This window comes from Bos grunniens, chromosome 8, assembly GCF_055505025.1.
Source record: "Bos grunniens cultivar Pamir isolate PY7600 chromosome 8, Bosgru_T2T1.0, whole genome shotgun sequence".
Lineage (NCBI taxonomy): Eukaryota > Metazoa > Chordata > Mammalia > Artiodactyla > Bovidae > Bos > Bos grunniens.
In genome coordinates, this window is record NC_141172.1 from 39,215,742 (window position 1) to 39,242,445 (window position 26,704).

General features: G+C 40.3%; 1 protein-coding gene across 5 annotated transcripts in view; it reads left to right on the forward strand.

The window, feature by feature from the left end:
• Positions 1 to 26,704, forward strand: part of GLIS3 (GLIS family zinc finger 3) — a 691,476-nt gene that overhangs the window by 607,401 nt on the left and 57,371 nt on the right. For all 5 annotated transcript variants that reach the window (XM_086415266.1, XM_086415264.1, XM_086415263.1 and 2 more), the window contains one exon: positions 6,593 to 6,734. In XM_086415266.1, coding sequence (XP_086271392.1) covers positions 6,593 to 6,734 — 142 coding nt within the window. The remainder of the gene's footprint in view (positions 1 to 6,592; positions 6,735 to 26,704) is intronic.

Here is a 26,704-nt window from a genome sequence, read left to right on the forward strand (position 1 = left end):
TGAGACAAATAAAAAGGATTTGTGGGTATTTACTAAGTTGGGTGCTCCCAGAAGCAGACTGTGAGCCAAAGATCCAGGTGCCTGTGATTTGTTAAAGAACTGCTCCCAGGAGAATACAGGAGAGGCATGAAGGAAGGGGCTAAAGCTATAAACATGTACGACCCTACTGGGAGCTCTGGAGTATAACTGACACTTCAGAGTTTGTCCCGCTTTGGCGCTAAGAAGCACTGCTTGATCATGCATTTGTGTATTGGTTGGGGGGTGGGCGGTGTCTGTTAGCTGTAAAGTGTGCAGAAGCTGGGGGTGGGCACAGTAAAGTTAGGAGACAGGGCAGTTCAGAGCTAATCCAAGGGATCAGAAGGGATCTGGGCAGAGCAGCAGCAGCCTTTCCCATATAGTAACTATGATCTGTACCTTTGGGGCTTCCCCGGTGGTGCTAGTGGTAAAGACCCACCTGCCAGTGCAGGAGAAAAAAGAGACATGGGTTCAATCCCTGGGTCGGGATGATCCCCTGGAGGAGGACATGGCAACCCATTCCAGTATTCTTGCCTGGAAAATCTCATAGACGGAGGAACCTGGCAGGCTACAGTTCATAGGGTCACACAGAGTCAGATACAACTGAAGTGACTTAACATGCACACATTTGCTGTATCTTTTAAAATTCTCCTTCAGGAGAGGTAATTAAGACATGACCAAGTGTGTTTTTTAAACACATCCACACACCACTAGAGATTGTAGCATCCTTTAGATAAAATATTGTGTCTCATTCTTACAAATCCAGTTGGCACTGAATGATTTACCCAGATGCTGGTCCCACCCTGCCAGGTGCCATGGGGTTTTGAAAGTTAGAAAGGCAGTCAGCTAACCAGGTCCTTGTGGACTTCATAATAGCACAGACTAAACTCATAACAAGAAACAAAGCCTTAAACATATATCCAGTTGCAGGTTGTTGAGACCAGACTCTGCAGCTCTCCATATACCATGGGAGGCCCTGTGTGGGCTGACCTGGTCAGAGGGGGATTCATTCAGGAGGGAGCCATAAATTGGGTCTTAGAGAAATTCTACTGGGAGGAGGGAAAGCCATTCCAGGCAAAAGGAATGAACAGCATAATAAATGGGATGTTTCCAAGACAGCGAAACAGTGCTCTTGAGAGGAGCAAAGGGTTTTGTTGAGGCCTTGTAGAAATACCTATCTTTGGTATGTGGTGGAATCACATCACAGAAACTCTTCTTGCCTTCTTGTCTTTGCCTTTCGGGACTGGTGTCCCAAATGAAAGGAGGGGATATTTGTTTCTTGTATGTAAAGAACAGTAAAGGCTCCGTAAAGGGCATGTCCTTGCTGTCCTGTAAGGGCAAGTATTAAACTGGGGTGCACATTTTTAACCCTTTTTATCCCCGCAACAGTATAAAAATCCAAATTGTTCTCATGATATGAACTTCATGTAACCATTTATTATTAGGAGATCTGAAGGGAAACATAATGAGAAATGGTTACATGAGGCTCATGTTGTTGTTTTTCAGTTGCTAAGTCACGTCTGAGTCTTTGTGACCCTATAGACAGCAGCACGCCAGGCTTCCCTGTCCTTCACTATCTCCCGGAGCTTGCTCAAACTCATATCCATCAAGTTGGTGATATCATCCAACCAACTCATCCTCTGTCGCCCACTTCTCCTCCTGTCCTCAATCTTTCCCAGCATCAGGGTTTGTTTTTTTTTTTTTCCAACGAGTTTGCTCTTTCCATCATGTGGCCGAAGTATTGGAGCTTCAGCTTCAGCATCAGTCAGTCTTTCCAATGAATATTCAGTGTTGATTTCCTTTAGGATTGACTGGTTTGATCTCATTGCAGTCCAAGGGACTCTCAAGAGTCTTCTCTAGCACCACAATTCAAAAGCATCAATTCTTCAGGTCCAACTCTCACATACATACATGTCTACTGGAAAACCATAGCTTTAAGTATATGGACCTTGGTTGGCAAAGTGATGTCTCTGCTTTTTAATATGCTGTCCAGGTCTGTCATGGTTTTTCTTCCAAGGAGCAAGCATCTTTTAATTTCATGGCTGCAGTCACCATTCACAGTGATTTTGGAGCCCAAGAAAATAAAATGAGGTTCATGTCATAAAGTCAGCTTGGTTTTTATAATCCCTTATTTCTGCAATTCATTTTCTCTTCTCATGACCAGAAAAGTCTCATCTCTTCTAATCGGCATTTTCTTAGAGCATCTTCTTATCAGGATTCCTGGTGGTTCCAAAAGTGTGGTTCCCAGACAACAACATCATCATGACCTGGGAACTTCACAGAAATGAACTGCAAACCCACTGAGTCATCAGTTCTGCAGTGGAGCGTAAAGGTGATTCTGATGCATGTCCAGGTTTGAGATTCACAGTTAGAGGCCATCCCCCATTGAAAAAGTTTCATGTCCAGGTTTGAGATTCACAGTTAGAGACCATCCCCCATTGAAAAAGTTTCCTCTATCTTTTTTATATTCTTGAGAGCTAATAAGATACTGCTTTATATAAATAATTGGATTTCTCACTCCAAATATAAAACCATAATATAGATATATGGAAAGATAGCCTCTGTGTGTCATATAGATATATGGAAAGATAGCTCTGTGTGCCTCCTACCTTACTCATTTGATAATTCCTGGGTGGAGAATGTTTAAGAACCTTAAATGATCTGGAAGTCCTTTTCTTTGTCTAATAATCTGGGAGAGAGAGAAGGATACTAAACTTAAATACCATTACTGCATTTCTAAGCATATGGCCCTGCTTTGGAAATTTTGCATAAGGTCTTCAAGGACCTTAAGCAAAAAAAAAAAGAAAAAGTCCTTGAGGCTTGTTCAATTTAAGAAGCGCTTTGTAGAACCATGTCTAATCCCAGAGAAAACCAAATTAACTCTCACCACAAAGTTGTATGGAATCACACTCTTGGAAAACATGAATACTTGTTGTAGCTAGTGAAGAATTGCCTGCCTTTAACTCCAGAAGTAACCGTGGCCGTGAAATTCCTTGGAAAGACCTCATCAATACTCATGTCTGTAAAACCCTAGAGTAGTTGGTAATAGAAAGCAGAGAGATGTTCATGTCTACTCTTAGTAGAACATGTGGGCCCCAGATCACATTTTAACAATGAAAGATAAATTAGAAGTGATCACCAGAACTCATTCTAAGGCTTGATTTTTTTCCAGTTTTTCTTACGTGGCATGTGTTAGGTTAGTACCAAAATATCAAACATACCTTCCAAAGGCCCTGAGAGAGTTAGGCATTAACTCAGATAATCTTGGGCAGACATTCCAATGTGGCAAAGCTAAGGAGATTATAATTGTCTTGTTCACTACATGTGTTAAACGCTGCTTCCCTAAACTTAGGGTCGCTGTGCCATTTTCATATTCTTGGACTAAGAGCTGGACATGTGTTTGTCTCTTCATAAAGCTTTTTCAGTTCCAAGAAATACTGTTCTCTAAATAGTAACTTACTGATGTTTTGTATCTGTGTGTATGTTTTTCTTTCTGATCAGAGTCATTGTGCTGGCAACAACCAGCTCTCCACATGGGAAAGCCCGTTTGTAGTATTTGTCAGTTTCATAGTGTAAATACTATCAATATGACGTCATTGCAAGTTTGGGAAAAGTAGACACAATCGGCATTCTTAGATTGGTGCAAGCCAGCTCCAGCATATCACTGGAATGTTTGGAAAACTGAGGAAAGAATAAAAAGAAAACAGAGGAAATAAATTCATGATACTGCCTTGAGGACAAAAACGATTTTTAATATTGAATTATATTTCCTTACAGTATTTTAGCTGTGTTTTAACATAATTGTTATCACTTTGTATACATAAGTTTGATTTGCCTTTGTATTCATGAATATCATCCTAATGGTTGCATAATATTCCATCAAATTGATGTAGCGTCATTTATCAGCTGTAATTAGGGCTTCCCTGGTGGCTTTGAAGGTAAAGAATTAGGGCTTCCCTGGTGGCTTAGAAGATTCGATCCCTGAGTTGGGAAGATCCCCTGGAGAAGGGAATGGCTACCCACCCCAGTATTCTTGCCCAAAGAATTCCATGGACAGAGGAGCTTGTCAGGCTACAGTCCATGGACTCGCAAAGAGTTGGACATGACTGAGTGACTGACACTTTCACTTTCTTAGACATTTAAGTAATTTTTCCTAATTTTTAATATTGCTATAAATAGTGCTGTGTCTCGGAGAAGGCAATGGCACCCCACTCCAGTACTCTTGCCTGGAAAATCCCAGGGACGGAGGAGCCTGGGAAGCTGCAGTCCATGGGGTCGCTGAGGGTCGGACATGACTGAGCAACTTCACTTTCACTCACTTTCACTTTTCACTTTAATGCATTGGAGAAGGAAATGGCAACCCACTCCAGTGTTCTTGCCTGGAGAATCCCAGGGACGGGGGAGCCTGGTGGGCTGCCGTCTATGGGGTCACACAGAGTCGGACACGACTGAAGCGACTTAGCAGCAGCAGCAGCAGCAGCAGTGCTGTGTCTCACTAGAATGGTGAATATAAAGAATATAAATCTTTGTTCACTTTTCTGGCTATTTCCTTAAGAAATTCTAAGAACAAATAATTTCAATTATGAGTCTTAAGAAAGTAATCATCCAAATCACGTGGAAAGTTTGTAACAATGTACACTCCAACCAACAGTGTTTTAGGATGCTTCTCTCACTCTACCTTCACTACAACTACCTCTTTTGTAAAGTTTTGATAATTTGATAAATTTTTTAAAAGTTATAGCATTGCATTTATTTCTTTGCAATTGTGCTGAATATTTTTTAGGTTTATTTTCATTTTTGTTTCTCTTTTTTTTAAATTTTTGTTCATGTGAAGTGCTGCACAGTGAATTGGTCCCTTCCCAGGAGATCCTGCTGTCTACTTCCTCCCTCACTCATTTGATAATTTCTAGACTGGGCGTGTTTTGAAGCTTTAAATGATGTGGGAGGCCCTTTTCTAATCTACTCATCTGAGAGGAAGAAAGAGAGGGACACTAAGCCTGTTCCCTCTTTCCCCCACTTATACCTCGGCTTTTTCCTGTTTCTCTACTCCGGGCCCAAGACTCCCTCCACTCCTGCCTTACTGTTCGTCACATAATCCAGACACACCACAGGGCAAGCAAGTTCTTCCTCCATACGTCTGCAGGGCTCACTCCCTCACTTCTCTCAAGGCTTTTTGCCAGTGCCATCTCCAATAGACTTTCTCTGACCCCACTATCTCAGGTTACCATCACTTGTCTCTAACTCATTGTATTTCTTCTATCACTCTTCTCTATAGCATTTGTCACTATCTGCTGTGTTATATATTTCATTTGTTCATCATCTGCTTCCCCTCTAGAGTGTAAGTTCCATAAGACAGTATCTCTAGAGCCTAGAGAGTGTCTGCTGCTGCTGCTGCTAAGTCGCTTCAGTCGTGTCCGACTCTGTGCAACCCCATAGACGGCAGCCCTCCAGGCTCCCCCGTCCCTGGGATTCTCCAGGCAAGAACACTGGAGTGGGTTGCCATTTCCTTCTCCAGTGCATGAAAGTGAAAAGTCAAAGTGAAGTCGCTCAGTTGTGTCTGACTCTTAGCGACCCCATAGACTGCAGCCTCCCAGGCTCCTCCGTCCATTGGATTTTCCAGGCAGGAGTACTGGAGTGGGGTGCCATTGCCTTCTCCGAGAGAGTGTCTAATGCTCATTAAATAATTGTTGAATGAGTAAGTATACTCAAGTCCTATATCTAAAGGGTTAGTTTTATCTTGATGAAGGCAAAATCAACTTATATATTCCCTTTAAACAGAGAATATATATGTTTAAAGAGGACAGAAGATGATAACTATTTGTAATATCTGTGACAAATATATGTCTAGATTTTTAAAGATATTATGTTTTTAGACAAACAGAGGTTGGTATTTTTATATAACTAAATCTTCCATTGTGATTTTTTTCCATTCAGATTACACTTACAAAATTCTTTTTCATAAATAAATCACATAACTTTGTATCTATACTTTATTCTGATATTTTATGACTCTTTAATATATAAAGAATTTATTGTGTTATTGTGATAAAATGAAGTCTAATTTTTTTATGTACCTTACTGTTGGGATAGTTTATTGCTTGTAATGACGTTGGTTTTTCTTGTTATCATGTTCCAAAAAATCTATAGGTGTCAAATCTCAGTGGGCATTCTTAATTATCTCTAAGATATTTTCATCTTATTTTATCTCTGTATTTTAAAAACACTTTACAATATGGACTAAATATACTTGAGTTTGTTTTTGATATCACTACAAGTTCTGATTAGATACAGAGCAAATCAAAGAAAACATAATAGGAAGTTGGTTCCCAGAAGTGGAAATATCAAGGCCTGAAGTACAATCTGCCTCTAGCCACATTTTTCCTGAAACACCTGCCAGGTGTTATTAGAATTGGAAAGCTGACCCTTGTATTGACTCTCTAAGTCCAGTGCCTAACCTGTAGTTGTTACTTGATAAATATTTGTGCATGAACCTTAGGGCATGATATCCTTTCCAGAAAAAGTATTCTGAGGAATAGCCTTCCTTTTCCATCTGTCTTCTGTTTTCTCCTTCTCTTAGCTGCGGTCCAGTGCAGAGCTCCATTCCGACCTGCTCACAGACTGCCTCACGGTGCAGCCCCTGCAGCCCTCCACCTCCCCAAGAGACGCTGTCGATAGGGCGGTGGGATGCTCCCCAGAGCCCGGGCCTGACCTCTATCCAGGTAATATCAGCAAATTCAGCAAAGGCAGACCCAACCACATCAACTGTCCTTGTCTAGGCCCTTGACTCTGGTTAAAGGGAATGCATATATGAAAATGCTTCTAAGATCGTCTGTATTTATCAGTAAACTGCAATTTATCCCCCTCCTGTCCTTCCCATCTGATTTGTCAGCAGACTGTTTCTTCTCATAAAGAAACAAAGTAAAATAATATATTAGCTCTTCTAGTCCTGGCTTTCTGCCAAAAGTTCAATGTACCCAACCCTCCCAGGTATCTTAAATTTATTAACTTTATTGAGACTCAAAGGAAGTCTTTCCCCCTTAAGCAGGTAACAGGCTGCCTGTGGATTTCTTAATGGAGCAGTCATTGTTGTCTTTGCATTGCAAAAGGAAGCCAGTCCCATATCTCTCAGAAAAAAAAAATCACATCAGTAAATCAATTTGTAAGAATGTCCATTAGTGTTTGTCAACCATTGGGGGCGGAGGGATAGGATGGCACTCCCAGAATAGCTTCCTTCTGCCTAGGTTTGAATAATAGATGACTCTATATTTAGAAAAATGTTATGTATGCAGTGAAAAATGAGAAAGGATTATTATTCAATAAGGATATTTTTTTTTTTCATTTACTTTGTTAGCCTGGGCTTTTGTGCATTTTCCACTCTGTATAATAGTGATGTGCTGGTACAAACGTGGTTGGTTATAGTCTTCATATATGGAAAGCTCTTACTGTGCTTCATATGCTATGAATATGAAAGCAAAAATCCCACAACTCCACACTCCAGACAATGGGAATTTTCTGTTTTCTGTGAATTATAAATTCTACTCCCACCCCATCTGGTTCCAGCGCCAGGTTTTGGCAGCAGATTGCTTTTTCTTTTTAAACATACTAATAAGCCATAAAGAATGAAGGATTTACTGATGCATAACAGTGGAACAGGAGAAAGCCATGCTTGTATAACTTTTTAAATTTGACAGTTCTCAACTGATCCAAAGGCACAGGAAAGAGTATTAAGCAAATGTTTTAAGAGGGCCAGTCATCAAGACATCCCATATATGCAACGTTGTCCCAATGTTGGTGGCCCTTTATCAGTTGCTTTGGGTACTTACTCTTGGAGAAAACAAAGCCTTAGCTTTTGAGACCATAAGAGATTAGATGAAAGGTTATTTGAAAGGCTGACCAAGTCTGACAAAGGTTTTGAGTGCAGGTACACACATGAAATATGCCAGTGTACAATGTTATCAACACTCAAATATTTTGTATTAGATATATACATGAAAAAGCATGACTAGCTTTTGTTTGCACATATGTCTGTTTGATTTGCCAAACATTTGATATATGAACATTTATTCTTACACATTAAATTACAATCAGTTTGAAATAGCCTTTAGGCTATATCCCTACTTATTCAGTCCATAAATCCATAATCTTATTAAATACCTGGAACCCAACAATTAAAGAGACAAAATTAAACAGAAATCAATTGAAAAATGGCCCAACATCCAATATAAATAGTTTATGGTGAGGGGCTAGCCTTGTTGAGTTTAAACCTCCTGGAAATGGGTTTGGGAAGCCATGCTATCTTTGTCTATGAAAAACATTAGTACCTTTGTGGCATGCAGTATATGACTCACTTTCAAAACTCAGGAGTCACATTTGTCTTGTGTGGTTTTGGATGTCTGGTAGTATTGTTAAAGCTTTTTAAAATGGCTCTGTCATTCCAAACAGAATTCCTCTTTTTGTTTGTGATGCTTTTCTGCATTTGATCTTCAAAAAGAGCTCTTAGTTTTGAGCCTCTAACTGTGGCAGGCGAGCTGCCAGAGTGGACAAGGAGCCTAGGTTACCACAGCGTCAACAGAGCATCTTCACAATGACTCAGATTTTCTATGACTCTGGGAATATTGGGAACAGGCAGAGGGCCATCTTGCTTAACTTTGTTCCTAGAATTTTACTTCTCCAGTTAGCTTATAGCTATGAAAGTTTATCTGCCCTGCTTCTTTCTTTATTCCTGCTTCCCTCAGATTCTATTTTACTTTCTTTGTTCTTGACTTAAAAAAAAAAAAAAACTGATTATATTCTGTGTTTTGCTGAGAAGGCAACAAACCCAGAGCAGAACAAGGCAAGTGGAAAAACTAAATCACAAAAATCTGAAGCCTTCCTTTTATAGTTCTAGAAATTTACTTGCCAGGAGTGTATGTTCACACCAGTTTCAAACCTATGCTAAAGATCTATGGAAAGAAGACAAATAGCAAAAAAATACCAAAGGAAAAGGAAACTGTTCATCAATTAGTTCAATGTAAAATCTGAAATGTTAAGATATTTTGATGAAGATTAAGACTTGGTTAAATGGCAAAGGGATTTGGAGTTATTCCCTTAACATTCTATTACACAAAATCAAGAAAACATTTTTTAAAGATTATCAAGAACGTATACCTATAAGTGCTAATAAATTGATTTATCATAAAATATTTTGATGGAAACCTGTTGAGTGTATATGGGCAAGGGATCAAAATAGTTTAGCATGAACATCATGATTTTTTAGAAGCCACAATGTCTGGGGACTTGTGGTTTGAAGAAATCATGGTTTTGAAACGGAAATTTTTAGTGGCTAGTAGAGAATGATTTATAAGATTCCAAGACAGGAGTAGTTTGCAGAGCATTAAGGTGAACAGGGAAGATGGCAGTTATGATACATACAAGTCTTGCAAGTTTCCTAACATATTGGCTTCCCTTATTGAAACAAACTTTTCAGTTGATAAGACTAAGTTTGATTGGAAAGGATTGCACAGTAAGACTTTTATTTCTTTGGAAGACAATATTGCCCCAGGTTAAAGCAGCCAAAAAATCACTTGAGGCCACACTGAGAAAGATTTTAAATTGAATTGTTTACTTGTCTTCTATTCTGAAAATCCCAGGGCTCCCCAGGCCTGCTCCTGGGTTAACGTGAGATTAATTTTGTGATCTAACAGGGAGACCAGGGCAGTGATGAGTAATTCTCAAGGATGGCTCCTTATATTTCTGTGCTTTTGTTCAGAAGTTCTGTAACCCAGATAGATAAAGCCCCAGGCCAGCCTGTAAATTTAGGTGGTTTATGTGGTAATCTGAGGGAGAAGTATTTTATAGCCAGTAGATCAAGGTGTGAATGCCACATTCAAGGCTAAATGCCTGTGTAGATCTTCTCATCAGCTCCCTCAGTGAACTAATAAAGTGGATAAGCCTACAATTAGTGAGTCCTCAATATCATGGACAGCCTGGACCACTGCCTCGTCTTCGCGAGAGTCCATTTACGAATAAAACATGCTCTGTGGAAGAAGATCTGTCCTATGAGTGATCGTAAAAATTACAGCTCCCTCCAAACTAAAATTGTACTATAGACTCAATAAAACATGGTCTTTGCAAATGCCATTAACCTGAAAACATCATAGAGGCCAGTGTGCTTGTGATATTTGACTCCCACAGTCCACCCATTAGGTGAAGAGCTAATACAACTGAACCAGGAAATCTACAAGAATGAGGGGATTTTATTGATACTACTTCTATTGGATTATTAAATATTTATGTTTTAGAGCCTATAAGTCCTATTGAATTATCCCAATTTTGAATGTAACTTTATAGATTTTTCAGGAGAAAAAGCAAATGTTCAGATATCATAGGGGACTATAGGAGGAAAATACAAGAGTTTCTTAGTGCAGAAATTTTTGAAGTCATAGCAGTTGATCCTCCATATTTGCAGATGCAGAATTTGAGGATACTGAAGGACTTCAGCATCCAGGGATTTTGGTATTTGTGGGGGTCCTGGAACCAATCCCCAAAGATGCTGAGGATACAGTCCCTTCCCTTCTTGGAGTACTGAAAAAATGAAGGCTTCTCTCTTGCAATACCATCACTTTTTGTAATAACTAGTACCATATTAAATCCATAGAGTATTTAGCATACTTCATGAAATAGTTAAGGTTTCATTTTAATGTAATGTTATGGCATATGTCTTAATGCATTTTCTACATTCTTGAGTTGAGGATATTTGCTATCTTGGGACAGCTTGCAGAGTTGTAGGGGCTAGAAATAGTTTTATATAAATGTGCCTCATATCGTCTAGTCTCAAAAAGTGGTTGTTAGGTCAAGGACTTTATTAGAAGTGTTCCCAATAGGTTAAACTTTATAGGAGAATTGTGAAGATCAAATAACATGATCTATATACAAGTCCTTAAGAAGCATATTGCTTTATAAAAAATGCAATAGTTATTACTTGCATTATCTCAAAAGCACTCCTTTGCTTAGAAGTGACAAGAGTTGAAGAAAGGACAGAACTATTGGGAATTGGTGTTGGAGCAACACTAATGGCCCAGTACCAAGAAGGAGGTAGATGCTGGGGTTAGAAAGGATTTAAAGGGAAACATTCAGCAGTAAAGTCACTGGCAAGTCTCTGTGATGTTACTCTGAACTGCTGTCAAAATCTTGCATTGTTTTTGTAACACCTCTTGGGTCTGTGGTTCGTCCACAGATTGCATTGACTCCACTGAGGGTAGGCTCAAGCCTCATCCTTCTGTGTTGTAGGCCCTGATAGCTTCAATTTCCAGCTTTGGTCCCCTGCTCCTGAGCTTGTCCTTTAGTACATGTCACATCACCTGAAAGACCTATGAAAATAGACTGCTGGGTTCCACCCCCAGAATTTCTGATTTAGTAGGTCTAAGTGAGTCACAAGAACTAGATTTTTTCTTTTTCCTAGCAAGTTCTCAGGCGACACTAGGTGCTACTTGTCCAGGGACCATACTTTGAAAGCCATTGTTCTGTATCATAAAGTGTGGGAATTTGACTTCTAGCAAAGCATGATCTGAATTTTGACTGGTGGGAGTTACAATAAGAATTGCCCCTAATTAACTGGATGAGAGGAATCTTTTCACAATGTATACATGTAGCTAATTACCATGATGTACACTTTAAATAGCTTACAATTTTACATATCAATTATACCTCAGTGAAGCTGAAATTTAAAAAATGTACTAAAAAATTTTTAAAAGTACTAAAAAAATGAAGCGAATTTATCGTGTGAAAACTGTGATAGAAACCTGTCCACAAAAGGTGATTTTATGATATCGCTGACATGCTGTGTATTTATAATGATAAGTGGGATAATGCTACTCTGGTACTTACAGTTAAATAATTACAAAGATAATAAAACTGAGTCAAATAGTGGGGGGAAATTACCCTGTAGTATCTATTTCTGTTGCTTATTACAGAGACCCTATACGTAGATATTGTGTGTCCTCCCACACCAGAACTATAATTGTACTGCTCATATTTTGGTTAAGAATGAGATCTTATAACCACCCAACTGAAGAAAATTAAATTCTGATTCCCAGCCAGCACAGGGCACATTTGTATGTATGCAGCTAAAATTAATGACTGTATGTTTGCAGGCCACCTAATTTGGTGCTTTAGTTTTCCATATCTGCTTATTCCCTTGTCTTCATGTTGCTTTTCCATGCAAGATTAAGCTGAATTATTTGGTTTTATAATATGCACAGGTTTTTGCTGTAAAAATATTTTTGTGAGTGGACAAAAACAATTCCATACCCTTTAGGGAGGTGGAGAAGGTAGTGAAGCTGGATGATTGTATCAACAGTTGTGTTCTCACTGGGTAAAGCCTAGGATTGTCTTTATACTATTATTTCTCCTATCTCTCATGTTATTTTATTTTGTTGGCATTCACATGGGGTGTGGGAAGGAAAGGTTGGCCCTACTTTGTAGTATACCCCAACCAAGTCTTAGGAGGTAGATGGATGGCAAGATGGAGAATTCAGGATAGAATTTTGGAATGAGGAGCTAGTAGCTTCTGTGATTAGGATGCTTTGGGCCAAACTTCAGGGTCCGCAGTTTTGCCTTTCTGCTCCAACTGAATTTACCTTCCAAGGAAAGAGAGACGAGGAAGAGGTAGTTATATCTCTTTCACGTGAAGAATAAAGAAAAAAGAAAGTGGACATTTTCAAGGTGTTTGTAGTCACGGTGAAATTTCTTTCTTTTTTTTTTTTAACATTTGTTAGAGCACTGAAAATAAATGTTAAGAAGAGCATAAAACCCCGAAGTGAAGGCCATCACTGCATTAGCTCAATATTACTTGTCATGTTTTGCTATTAACGGTAATAAGGGAGTATATTGCAGGCATTGTATAAAAAGGCTATGTGGAATTGACCCATTCTGAGCCACCAACAGCACTGACTCCAAAGACTGGCTTATATGAAGTGTCTTCCTCCATATTGTCAGAGGATTATCTGCCCGTTCAGGTGCCCTGGCCACATCTTGAACCATTAATGCTTCTCTAACAGTGACCGTTGATTCATTGGAAGTTACAGCTGCCTTCTTGGGGCCTTAATTTTCCTACCTGAGTTTCAAGGCTGCTCTAGATTCACTTTCATGACATTGTTTCTAGTTGCTGTCTGAGTTTTGCTTCTTGGACTCCAATCATGTTCTTTCCTAGTGAACTTAGCTGCTCGTATCTGGCTTCTACTCTGACTCTCATCATCTCTAATTTCAGAGTTGAATTCCTACCTCACTTCAGTTCAGTTCAGTTGCTCAGTCGTGTCTGACTCTTTGCGACCCCATGAATCGCTGCACGCCAGGCCTCCCTGTCCATCACCAACTCCCGGAGTTCACTCAGACTCACGTCCATCGAGTCAGTGATGCCATCCAGCCATCTCATCCTCTGTCATCCCCTTCTCCTCCTGCCCCCAATCCCTCCCAGCATCAGAGTCTTTTCCAATGAGTCAACTCTTCGCATGAGGTGGCCAAAGTACTGGAGTTTCAGCTTTAGTATCATTCCTTCCAAAGAACACCCAGGGCTGATCTCCTTCAGAATGGACTGGTTGGATCTCCTTGCAGTCCAAGGGACTCTCAAGAGTCTTCTCCAACACCACAGTTCAAAAGCATCAATTCTTCAGTGCTCAGCCTTCTTCACAGTCCAACTCTCACATCCATACATGACCACAGGAAAAACCATAGCCTTGACTAGACGGACCTTTGTTGGCAAAGTAATGTCTCTGCTTTTCAATATGCTATCTAGGTTGGTCATAACTTTTCTTCCAAAGAGTAAGCGTCTTTTAATTTCATGGCTGCGATCACCATCTGCAGTGATTTTGGAGCCCCCCAAAATAAAGTCTGCCACTGTTTCCACTGTTTCCCCATCTATTTCCCATGAAGTGGTGGGACCGGATGCCATGATCTTAGTTTTCTGAATGTTGAGCTTTAAGCCAACTTTTTCACTCTCCTCTTTCACTTTCATCAAGAGGCTTTTGAGTTCCTCTTCACTTTCTGCCATAAGGGTGGTGTCATCTGCATATCTGAGGTTATTGATATTTCTCCCGGCAATCTTGATTCCAGCTTGTTAAAAAGTCATGGATTTATAATCTTTATTGGAACCTTTCCCTGGGGATTTAATAAACAGCCCATTTCCATCTTATAGGAGAGACTACAAAAAGTAAAGTACCCAGTTGACCCTTGAACAATACAGGTTTGAAGTGTGTGGCTCCATTCCCACATGGGTATGTTTGAATAGTAAATACTTCCACACTACACAGCCTGTGGTTGGTTGAATCCTCGAATGTGGATAAACTGCAGAGGCGACTGTAAGTTATACAATACCTGCAATGCTCAGGGGTCACTTATATTCACTATTGAAAAGGGAATAAACTCTCATTATTGCACATAAAGGTTGTTCCTCGTACACATTCACAGGGATGCTTATCAAGTTTTCTGAGAAATGGACTCACTTCAGGAAAATGCATTGCATCCAGCTGCGCCAGAAGATTTTGCAGCTGGTCAAACAATGATCTAGGTTCCATATTTCTGAAGTACTAAGGCAATTGGGAGTTCTATCTATACAAAAGGAAGAATGGACAGTATTTAGTGTCTCTTTTCTTAAGTTACATTATTGGTCACATTTGTACAAGCCCCCTGATCACTGTGTAGCCAATCTATGCTCAAATAGGACATTTACAAGTGGAAATGTTACTTCTTCCTCTAACTCAAAATAATTTCCCTTTTACTGAGATCAGTTACTGATCTGACGTACATTAAATGGCATACAGAATGCTTAAAACATGCCTAATACACAGTCAATGTTCAGCATCTGTAGTTATTATTGTTACTTTTATCCAAATACTAGAAAAATACATCTCTGTAAAGCAGATAGAAAACAGGTGCCAAAAATTACCCACCACTCACATTATTTAAGAAATGGGGAAAATATGGAAGCCTGAACAAATTGGAAATTTAATAAGCATCATTCAGTAGAATAAAAGAAAAACAAAATATAATCCTTTATATTTTATATTTCAATAGTTTGCCCAGTAGTTCATATAGTGTTTTTAGTTAGGAAAATCTACTGTAGTTCCGTAGAGAAAAAACAAACTGGAATCAGAAACCCACAGATTCACTTAGGTGGCAATGCCCCCAGAATCACAAAGTCAAAATTGTGTTTTGATGAGTACCAGTATTTGTGTATTCAAAAATAGCATGTTTTTTTATTTGTTTGTTTTGTTGTTTATAGACAGTATGCTATTGACAGAAAGAATGTGGGGCTCCTGAGCCCCCATTCTACTTCTCTGCTCACTGAGTGTTTGCTTTGTAAATGCTACATTTCCTCTTTGTAAAATGGTGATAAGGTTACTGATTTCATAGGACTGTTGTGAGAATTAAGTGAGTTCACATATAAGAATTCAGTACACTGCCTGCAGCTGGTAGACAGATACTCAATTGGTGCTTTCTTCTTTTCCTTTCCCTTGCTTAAAAGCTTAGGGAATTACTCACAAACCAAGCCTACGTCTGTGACAGGGACTAGGAGCTCTTCTATCCATTCCTCTTAGTAGTGGGTGCTACTACTTGGAGTTTAGAAATTGTTGTCCTAAGATAAAGTATTTCTTCCAAGGAGAATTCAAGTCAAGTTGAGGACTCATAAAATTCCGTATTCTAAGACCCCGCTTCAGATGTATACATTAGACATTTTTTTCAGTTGCCATGAAGTTTAGAAGTACACTTAGGCTGGTCATACAGAGTGTTGATAAATGTGCCTGGTTGATAAATGAACTTAATCAGCGTTGAATCTGTGAGGGTGAAGTAGGTGGAGGAAACAAGAAATAGGATTGATGGCTTTGACCAGCCAATTGTATACAATCATCGTGTTGGCCTTGCTGAGGTATAACCTTGGTCCCTTTTGGTATCATTTTGTAAATAGACTCTCCAAAATGTGTCATTTTTCTCAAAATACACTGCAGGGTGTCTAGAAAACTATTTTTGACTATTAGCTTATCTCAAATTTCATTTCCATACTTCAAAAACAGTCCCCTAGACTTTTCATGAGGGTTCTTGGTAGTTAAAATGCGACGACTAATGTATTATTACACTGGGCCAACTCTGGCCTGCCTGCCTTCTGTTTTTGCATGGTCTAAGAGCTCAGGAGGGTTTTAAGATTTTACATGTAAAATATAGAAAAGACTTTTAGCCTTTAGGTGAGAACAGTTGCTCAAAGAATTGAGGACATTGCCTCTTGCCCGCAAAGCCTAAAATGTTTACTCTATGATCCTTTATGGAAAAGATTTGCCAACTCCTGCTTTATATTTACTTCTGGGACATTCATCAGTCACTTAGAGAGATCAAGGAAGCCTGTGACTTCCATGTATTTCATCATATTTTGTTTTAAACGCCTTCCAGTACATGTAGCTTTTATTGAGCCCTTCAATATTTTATATTTAGCAAATATTTTAGTAGTTTTCTAGATAATAAGTTTGAAGAGATTTTTATACAGCCCAGTGCTTAAAACAGGTCACAGCAGAGCTGTTTCAGTTGAAGGGATCCAGACTACTTGTACTGCCCTTTGCCTAGCACCCCGAGTCCTCCCTTGGGCATTCTGTGGAATCCCAGATACAGTGGTTTTCAAATGAAGTTATTACCAGTTAAGTCTTCACGTTGCAAGCAAATACCTGCAGATTCAGCTTGGGCTGTGTTGGGAAGGTGGCCCAATATGTTGGTAAGCCCTCTCTAATGTGGCTCCCCCTTAGGAAGAAACTGCCAGAAGATGGGCAAGATTTGGTTCTTGTTCTCATGAGTCCAGGAATGACAGAGCCATGTGATGGAGAAGTCACAGTTTAATTCTACCCAAGTCTGTTTTTCCTAAAAAGATAAAAGCCTCAGCCCCTTGAATACTCGGGATTAAGTTTCCTAAAATCCAGATCTCTTGTTGATATATAAGTTAATGTCCAGAAGAAAGGCAAAAAGTGTAAATACTAAACTTTAGAAACCCATACAGTCACCTTCCAAAAGGAAAGATACTTTCTTCCTCAAAAATACACCTTCTAGCAGCAACAGAGATGCTTGAAATTAATATAATTGAAGATTGAACCCTCCATTCCACAAGTAGATAAAAGCCTTTAAATTCCTTGAGAGAGATTGTATGTGGGCATAAATTTAGGATAACATATAAATGACTTATCAGAGCCTTTTCTTGCAAGTAAAGTAGAGAAATCTGAAGGAAAAATGGGAACAGTGTCCACTTCATGGACAGAGTGTGAAAAAAGAGAGAAGGGGATTTTCTGGAGTCATAACAAAATCAATTCCTCATCTATGCAGATTTTCCCAGGCTTAGAGACAGTTACAGGCTTTGGTTCCCCCACTACAGCACAGTTCCCCCAAAGGGCTATTGTAAAAAGGAGAGGTTTCCTGGGAGAGTTCAGAGTTGGTGAATCAGCTCTTGAGTTGGCTAGAATATTGCATTAAAAATTAGATTGGCTATCTGTGCTAAAAATCTGTTTCCAGAAAGCATTCTCTGTGAAATGTTTTCAGAGGAAACTCGAGTGAGTGGAGTTGTCTTGGCAGTATCTGAAAGGGAGAAACATCCTTTATGGTCAGCATGTACAGGTAGGAGATAGCTAAGGAATGAATAATGAAGAGTTGGAGAACCCAGTATTTTTTTTTTTTTTTAACTAAAACTTCAGCTTTTGTGACAAGTCAGACTTTATTTCCAAAAAGAAAAAGAGATGAGGAACATTCCTGTAAGAATGTCCAGGAATGGTCATCCATTCCTGCTCCATCTTTCTTCTTTCTGCTTGCTGACTATGTTCAGAATGGGATAACAATACACAGAGGCAGTACTGGATTTTTCATGGATTAGTCTGAGTTGTTTGCTTGTTCAAGTTATTTTACTGACTTTCTGTGTAACTAACTCTCTGCAAGTGAATAAGTATGTAGGTTGGGAGGTGAAGGAAAGAAGGCTAAGGTATGAGATTTGAGGTTTTAGCTATGTCATAAATTGTCTCGAAAGACCGAAGAGGGCTGCATGAAATGTTGGTCCCAGAGCGTTTGAGAGAGCTGCCAGATGCTGCTGTTCGACTTGTAACTAACAGTCTTTGTTCTGAAATGCAGTTGTTTCAGATGCTTTCCCTAACATGAAGTTAATTACACCTGGTATTTCAGAAGGCTTGATGGTAACCTTTGGCATTTACATGGATGACATCAGCTGTTATCTTCTAGTTGTATCCTGTGTATTCCAGAAAGGCATGTAAGCATGTATCCTCTTCCAAACAAATAACGTCTTTCCTGGCTATAAATCCAGCTGCATGATGTGGAAATGTAATTGGGCAGCCTTCATAGATGTTTGGAGCTCATATGGGAATATCTATTTGTAAGAGAACCTGAATATTCATGTAACTGTCCAGACATCAATAAATTCTCATTTTACCTTATTTATTTCTGTTCCCCAGTGAACAGCAGTGCTCTTCAGCTCAAAGTTAATAGGCATGTTCTTCAGAGATGTACCCTCTCTTACCTTAATAGAACAGCTCCCTAACACATTTGTTTATCGGTTGCCAGGTAGCTTTCCCGTCAGGTGACATGAGTGTGCTTTCTTTGTCTTAGCGCACCAGTGACAGTTACCACTGTTTGCCATCAATTAGCTTGGGGTAGCATGTCAAGGATGTACGGGTGGTGTCATTTTAGTCTGACAGCCACCCGATCTGGTTGAAAAGGGATTGTTTCATTATCCGCTTATCAGGGCTGCTGGATGATGATACTCTACACTGCAAAGCGGGAGGGGAAAAAAGACAGGCAGAAAGAATAGATTTTTAGAGATTGGCAATATTAAAATTATTTATGCCTCAAGGAGAAGGGAAAGATTAGAGAGCTGACTGGGCAAACCCTTAAGAAGCTTCTTTTTCCTAATACAGATGGAATATGGAATGATGCCCTTCCTGATGGAGAGAGAGAAGAAGCGGGGTGGAGGGGGGGCGGTGGTGGGTGGTGCTGTGCCCAGACATTAGGAGGAAAGAAAAAGAAGAACTAGCCCCTTCTACTCATAGGCAAGCAGGCAGGGATTAGCTGCCGCCCCTCTCCCATTTTCTAGTTAACCTCAGTCAGCAAATGCAGCCTTCCAAGTGACCCTGCCAGGGCCTGTGCCTTGCTAGAAAACTGTGGCCTGTGGATTTAGGTCATGAAAGCATTTTCCACTGAACAACAGTGCAACTAATTTTTTTCATGGAGAAATGCAAAGAACTACAGAAGATATTGGGCCCCAGATTTTCATTATTGAGGACCAAAACTCCAGTCACCCACCCCCGCCTGTTTTCCTCATTTTATTCAGAATGACTGAGGGTAAGTTTTTTGTTTTTTTTTGTTTGTTTTTTTTAATTCTGAAAATTAACCATGGCTGGATCTTAATGCTCTTGGAAAACAAACACAAAGAAGTGCTGAAAATGTAAAAATACTTCAAGATAAACTAAGCTTCAAGGGGGACAATTGTGTTGACATTTTAGTAACAGCCCATTTTCACTCCTTAAGGAAGTGCAGTCATGCATGAAAATAACTTGTTATCTTTTAAACTGAAACACATTATGGGTTGTAACTCAAAGGTGTGTGTTACTCATGAAAAATAAAGTGCAGCGTTTTAACCCTATGAGGATTCTTTCACAGGCCCTGAACCTTTGTAGTAACTTGCATTAGAAAAATGGATTTGGCAAAACTAATACAATTGTGTAAAGTTTAAAAATAAAATAAAATTTAAAAAATTAAAGAAAAATGGAACAAAAATACTTATTATTAGAGAGTATGATGTATATACTCTCCTGCACTTTAAAATGACTCTGGTTCACAGTTTGTATTTGTATGCATCTTTAGGTAAGAGGCCATTCTTCATTGGAGATTTACCATTTTAGAGCAACATATACCTTTGTCTTGGAGAAGGCAATGGCACCCCACTCCAGTACTCTTGCCTGGAAAATCCCACGGACGGAGGAGCCTGGGAGGCTGCAGTCCATGGGGTCGCTAAGAGTTGGACACGACTAAACGACTTCACTTTGACTTTTCACTTTCATGCACTGGAGAAGGAAATGGCAACCCACTCCAGTGTTCTTGCCTGGAGAATCCCAGGGACGGGGGAGCCTGGTGGGCTGCCGTCTATGGGGTTGCACAGAGTCAGACACGACTGAAGCGACTTAGCAGCAGCAGCAGCATGCCTTTGTCTTCCCCATCCTATTAATTATAAGATTAATTACAACAATATAAATAGCCAAGGAATAGAATCAATGACTTGTTGAGCACTTAACCATGGTCTACACACTGTGCTAAGTGTTTTCTATATATTATATAATTCTCCTCACCATCCTGCGAGGTATTATCCTTACTCAAGATGAAGAAACAGAGCTTAGGTTAAGTGACTTGCCCAAGACACCTTGCTGCTGCTGCTGCTAAGTCGCATCAGTCATGTCTGACTCTGTTCGACCCTGTAGACAGGAGCCCACCAGGCTTCCCCATCCCTGGGATTCTCCAGGCAAGAACACTGGAGTGGGTTGCCATTTCCTTCTCCAATGCATGAAAGTGAAAAGTGAAAGTGAAGTCGCTCAATTGTATCCGACTCTAGCGACCCCATGGACTGCAGCCTACCAGGCTCCTCCGTCCATGGGATTTTCTAGGCAAAAGTACTGGAGTGGGGTGCCATTGCCTTCTCTGAGACACCTTGCTAGTAATTGGTAAAACTCAGATTGAAACCCAGGCCCGCCTGACCCACAGTGCATACTCTTTATTCCTTTCATAACCACCCTGACACTCTCTCTCCCAAGTGCCCAAATTCTGGTGAGCCTGAAGGAGCTAAAATTTTCACTGCAGTTCAGCTGTTTCCCAAATCCTTCCCAGGTTCAAATTTCTCCTGCAGGGAACCTTGGAGAGGAAAGAGAGAGACAAGACTGAGCTTACCATTTGAATGGGGCCTCTAATTCTTTTTAATATCTCTGTGAAAGCAGCTTATCCCCTGTACCCAGACCCTGGAAATAATGCCCTGGAGATGAGAGGTAAGTCCATAGCTCTTCCCATGTACCAGTCATCAAGCATTAAATGTCATTGCTCAGTGTCCCAGCATTCCTTTGACACTGATTATAAGAGAATTCACAGTTTGTGGATAGGTTCCCCCTTTCCTCTGAAAGTAGGCCCTCTATGAAGTGCAGCACCATGGCTTTTCAAGTAATCACAAATGACTCCAAAAGCAGATTTACTATAACTTCCCAGTGGCAACAGATCTGACCAGGAAATCTCTTCTTCATGTATCATTGACGGAGACAGTGGCCTTACAGCCCACAACAGAAAACATCACGCTTGCTTGTGGTAACAGGTACATACATCTGATAGTTCATGAACAACCCCTCCCTGCCTTATTTCTTTCCCCATCAGTGGATTGACATGCTCCTGACAAGCATCTGAAATCTTTATTTCAGAAAAAAAGCACATCTCCTACCAGCTGTTTGTTTTCCAGACCAAATAATTCAGTTAATTTCTTGCCTGAGTTAATTTTCAGAGCTAGAAATTTTCTCTCAGCTACGTTGAGGTCTCTTTAAGTGCTTTTAGGGTAGGTAGAAACAAAAATGGGAATATACTTTTTGACCCATAATCAGCATTTTGGTGGTTAAAACTGTGCATGTGCATTGTGTGTGGTGGGGAAAGAGTGCCTAGGGATTTCACACAGCCTTTACAAATGGAGTGTGCAGGAATTCTGATACAGTATCAACACTCTTATGCCTTTCTTTAGGGATTTTTTTTTTGCATTCATCCTGCATTTGAGAGGCAATATAGTATGATGGTTACAGGCATGTGTTCTGAAATCAGGTTTCCTAGGTTTGAATTCCAGGTCCACTACTTATGAGCCACATGACCTGTGCCAGGTAATCTAATCAGGAGAAACTGGAGAAAAGTTTGCAAGTACTGAATAGATGTTAACTATTGAAACCGGGGTGTGAGGCAGACAAGAAGATGAAATACAGCAGAGCTATGGTCCCACACCAACTGCTCAAAGTGCAGTCTGCTTACCAGCAGCCTCAGCATTGCCTGGGACTTTGGGAACTTAATAGAAATTCAGAATCTCAGCACTCATTGCCTCCAAGACCTAGTGAATCCAAATCAATATTTTTCCCTGGTCATTGGTTTGCAAATTAAAGCTTGAAAAGCAGGATTCTAGTTGCTCATACGGTTTTGAACAGGAATATGCCCTCCAATTGACTATTTTTAACACCTAAGCCTGACAAGGGAGATCTTCTTCCCTGCCTTCTAAAATGATGAAAACCTAGCCACCAAACAATGCCTATGGAAGTTTCCCTGGCTCTGCCGATGGTCCCGAGACAAGTGGATTTCATTTCATTTCATTTCAATGCCTCCCTCCAGTCACACAGTGAATACATGACAACTGAAGAATTCCCAGGGGTGTCCTGTCCATGCCCATTAGACATAAAGATTAATTGTTTTCATTTGGGTATAGAGAGAGAGCTGCCCATTAACCCAAACTAAACTGAGCCTGTTAAAGACTCAAGCCTAGAATGCCATGGTCCTAGTAGCTGGTGAGATGACATCTGGGGACCACATAGATCAACACATGCTGCTTTGTCAAAATTAAAAAGCCCAACTGAGTCACCTCCACCTACCTCTATAAGGAAACGGGATGAGGGACTTTGGTGAGCTAAGCCCCAGAGAGAAAGAAAGCCTAAAGCAGCAGGGAGGCCAGCTGCTTGTCCTTTGCTGGAGGAAGGGCTCACAGATTCATCTCAAGACCAAGCTTTTATTTCCTTGGGGAGTCCACCATCTCTTAATCACAAAAGCAATAAGAATTTCCAATATGTTGCTCTGCCATGCCTAATCAGTTGTTCCAGCTGCCAGTCATCAGCACGGTCTAGGGGCTCACCTAAAAGCCCTCTTCCAGCCCTGAAATCAACACTGACCCCTGAGGTGATGCCCCTGTAGGTAGCCTGTGTGTGCTGGTTTATTTGATCACAACAGTTTTGTTAATATTGCCCTGGATGCTGGAGGGTTCAGTTCTCTTCCTTAGGCTTTGATTGATAGGCCTCATTGTATGCCCCATTAGTAGAGTTTGGAAAATCATTCTGAGTGTCTATGGAAGGAAATTTTTCCTTTTGCAAATGACCTTACCCTTGCACTCTAACATAGAGATTATCTTCCCTAGGTTAAAAAAAAAATCACTTGGCAAAGCTCAAGCATTTGTCTGTATTTGTTGTAGTGGGCTGGTCTATGTGAAGTTCTCAGGTATTTGAGACATTAAGAGATCAGCACTTGCCTGGTCCATAGTGAAGTGAAAGTTGCTCAGTCATGTCCGACTCTCTGCAACCCCATGGACTGTCCATGGAATTCTCCAGGCCAGAATACTGGAGTGGGTAGCCTTTCCCTTCTCCAGGGGATCTTCCCAACCCACGACCCAGGTCTCCCGCATTGCAGGCAGATTATTTACCAGCAGAGCCACAAGAGAAGCTCAAGAGCACTGGAGTGGGTAGCCATTCCCTTCTTCAGGGAATCTTCCCGACCCAGGAATCGAACCGGGGTCTCCTGTATTGCAGGCAGATTCTTTACCAACTGAGTTATCAGGGAAGTCCATAGTAGGGGCTAGAAAGTTGTGTTTGAATGAATAAAGTAAAATTCTTACACCACAGTGAGATAGAATCCTGGGTGAATGACTTTGATAGCTGGAAATTCCTAGAAGTCTCTGTAGGATGCATTTCCTATGCTATAGTGGAAGTATCTGAGAAATGTGGATCTTTGAAAGAGTTCAAGAGCAATCCTACTGAAGCCATCACTACCTGATCCCAAAGTTGTGTCCATTTTATATTAAGGTATGTGAGTTGGGATTTAGATGAACATTGCAAAGCCATGCTCTATAGTTCAGTTCAGTCGCTCAGTTACATCCTACTCTTTTCTACCCCATAGACTGCAGCTTGCCAGGCTTCCCTGTCCATCACCAACTCCCAGAGCTTGCTCAAATTCATGTCCATCGAGTCAGTGATGCCATCCAACCATCTCATCCTGTCGTCCCCTTCTCCTCCTGCATGCCATCTTTCCCAGCATCAGGGTCTTTTCAAATGAGTCAGTTCATTGCATCAGGTGGCCAAATCATTGGAGTTCCAGCTTCAGCATCAGTCCTTCCAATGAATATTCAGGACTGATTTCCTTTAGGACTGAGGTTTGATCTCCTTGCAGTCCAACACCACAGTTCAAAAACATCAATTCTTTGGCACCCAGCCTTCTTTATGGTCCACCTCTCACATCCATACACGACTACTGGAAAAACCCTAGCTTTGACTAGATGGACCATTGTTGGCAAAGTAATGTCTTTGCTTTTTAATATGCTGCCTAAGTTTGTCATAGCTTTTCTTCCAAGGAGCAAGCATCTTTTAATTTCATGGCTGCAGTCACCATCTGCAGTGATTTTGGAGCCCAAGAAAAGGACATCTGTCACTGTTTCCATTGTTTCCCCATCTGTTTGCCATGAAATGATGGGACTGGATGCTATGATCTTAGTTTTCTGAATGTTGAGTTTTAAGCCAGCTTTTTCACTCTCCTCTTTGACTTTCATCAATAAGCACACTAGTTCCTCTTCGCTTTCTGCCATAAGGGTGGTGTCATCTGCATATCTGAGGTTATTGATATTTCTCCTGGAAATCTTGATTCCAGTTGTGCTTCATCCAGCCTGGCATTTTGCATGATGTACTCTGCATATAAGTTAGATAAGCAAGATGACAATATACAGCCTTGACGTAATCTTTTCCCAATTTGGAACCAGTCTGTTGTTCCATGTCTGGTTCTAACTATTTCTTCTTGACCTGCAGAAAGGTTTCTCAAGAGGCAGGTAAGGTGTTCTGGTATTCCCATCTCCTTATGAATTTTCCACAGTTTGTAGTGATCCACACAGTCTAAGGCTTTAGCGTAGCCAATGAAGCAGAAGTAAATGTTTTTCTGGAATTCTCTTGCTTTTTCTATGATCCAACAGATGTTGGCAATTTGATCTCTGGTTCCTCTGCCTTTTCTAAATCCAGCTTGAACATCTGGAAGTTTTAGGTTCATGTACTATTGAAGCCTGGCTTGGAGAATTTTGAACATTACTTTGCTAGCGTGTGAGATGAGTGCAATTGTGCAGTAGTAGTTCAGACACTCTTTGGCATTGTCTTTCTTTGAGATTGGAATGAGAACTGATCTTTTCCAGTCCTGTGGCCACTGCTGAGTTTTCCAAATTTGCTGGCATATTGAATGCAGCACTTTCACAGTGTTGTCTTTTAGGACTTGAAATAGCTCAAATGGAATTCCATCACCTCCACTAGCTTTGTTTGTAGTGATGCTTCCTAAGGCCCACTTGACTTTGCACTCCAGGATGTCTGACTCTAGGTGAGTGATCATACTATCATGGTTATTTGGGCCGTTAAGATCTTTTTTGTATTGCTTGAGTTCTTTTGTATATTCTTGCCACCTCTTCTTAGTATCTTCTGCTTCTGTTAGGTCCATACTGTTTCTGTCCTTTATTGTGCCTGTCTTTGCATGAAATATTCCCTTGGTAGCTCTAATTTTCTTAAATCTCTAGTCTTTCACATTCTATTGTTTTCCTCTATTTCTTTTCATTGTTCACTTAGGAAGGCTACTTTATCTCTCCTTGCTATTCTTTAGAACTCTGCATTCAAATGGGTTTATCTTTCCTTTTCTCCTTTGCCTTTCACTTTTCTTCTTTCCTTGGGTATTTGTAAGGCCACCTCAGAGAACCATTTTGCCTTTTTGCATTTCTTCTCGAGGGTGGTTTTGATCACTGCCTCCTATATAATGTTACAAACCTGCATCCATAGTTCTTTAGGAACTCCATCAGATCTAATCCCTTGAATCCATTTGTCACTTCCACTGTATAATCCTAAGGGATTTGATTTAGGTCATACCTGAATGGTCTACTGGTTTTCCCTACTTTCTGAATTTTGCAATAAGGAGTTCATGATCTGAACCATGAACTGCTATGATGGAGTAGCCATCATAGTCAACAAGAGTCCAAAATGCAGTACTTGGATGCAATCTCAAAAATGACAGAATGGTCTCTGTTCATTTCCAAGGCAAACCATTCAATATCACAGTAATCCAAGTCTATGCCCTGACCAGTAACATTGAGGAGCTGAAGTTGAATGGTTCTATGAAGACCTACAAGACCTTCTAGAACTAACACCCAAAAAAGATGTCCTTTTCATTATAAGGGACTGGAATGCAAAAGTAGGAAGTCAAGAAACACCTGGAGTAACAGGCAAATTGGGCCTTGGAGTACAGAATGAAGCAGGGCAAAGGCTAATAGAGTGCATACTCTTGGCAGAACTGAGAGTATGCCAAGAGTATGCACTGGTCATAGCAAACACCCTCTTCCAACAACACAAGAGAAGACTCTACACATGGACATCACCAGATGGTCAACACCGAAATCAGACTGATTATATTCTTTGCAGCCAAAGATGGAGAAGCTCTATACAGTCAGCAAAAACAAGACTGGGAGCTAACTGTGGCTTAGATCATGAACTCCATATTGCCAAATTCAGACTTAAATTGAAGAAAGTGAGGAAAACCACTAAACCATTCAGGTATGACCTAGATCAAACCCATTATGACTATAGAGTAGAAGTGAGAAATAGATTTAAGGGACTAGATCAGATAG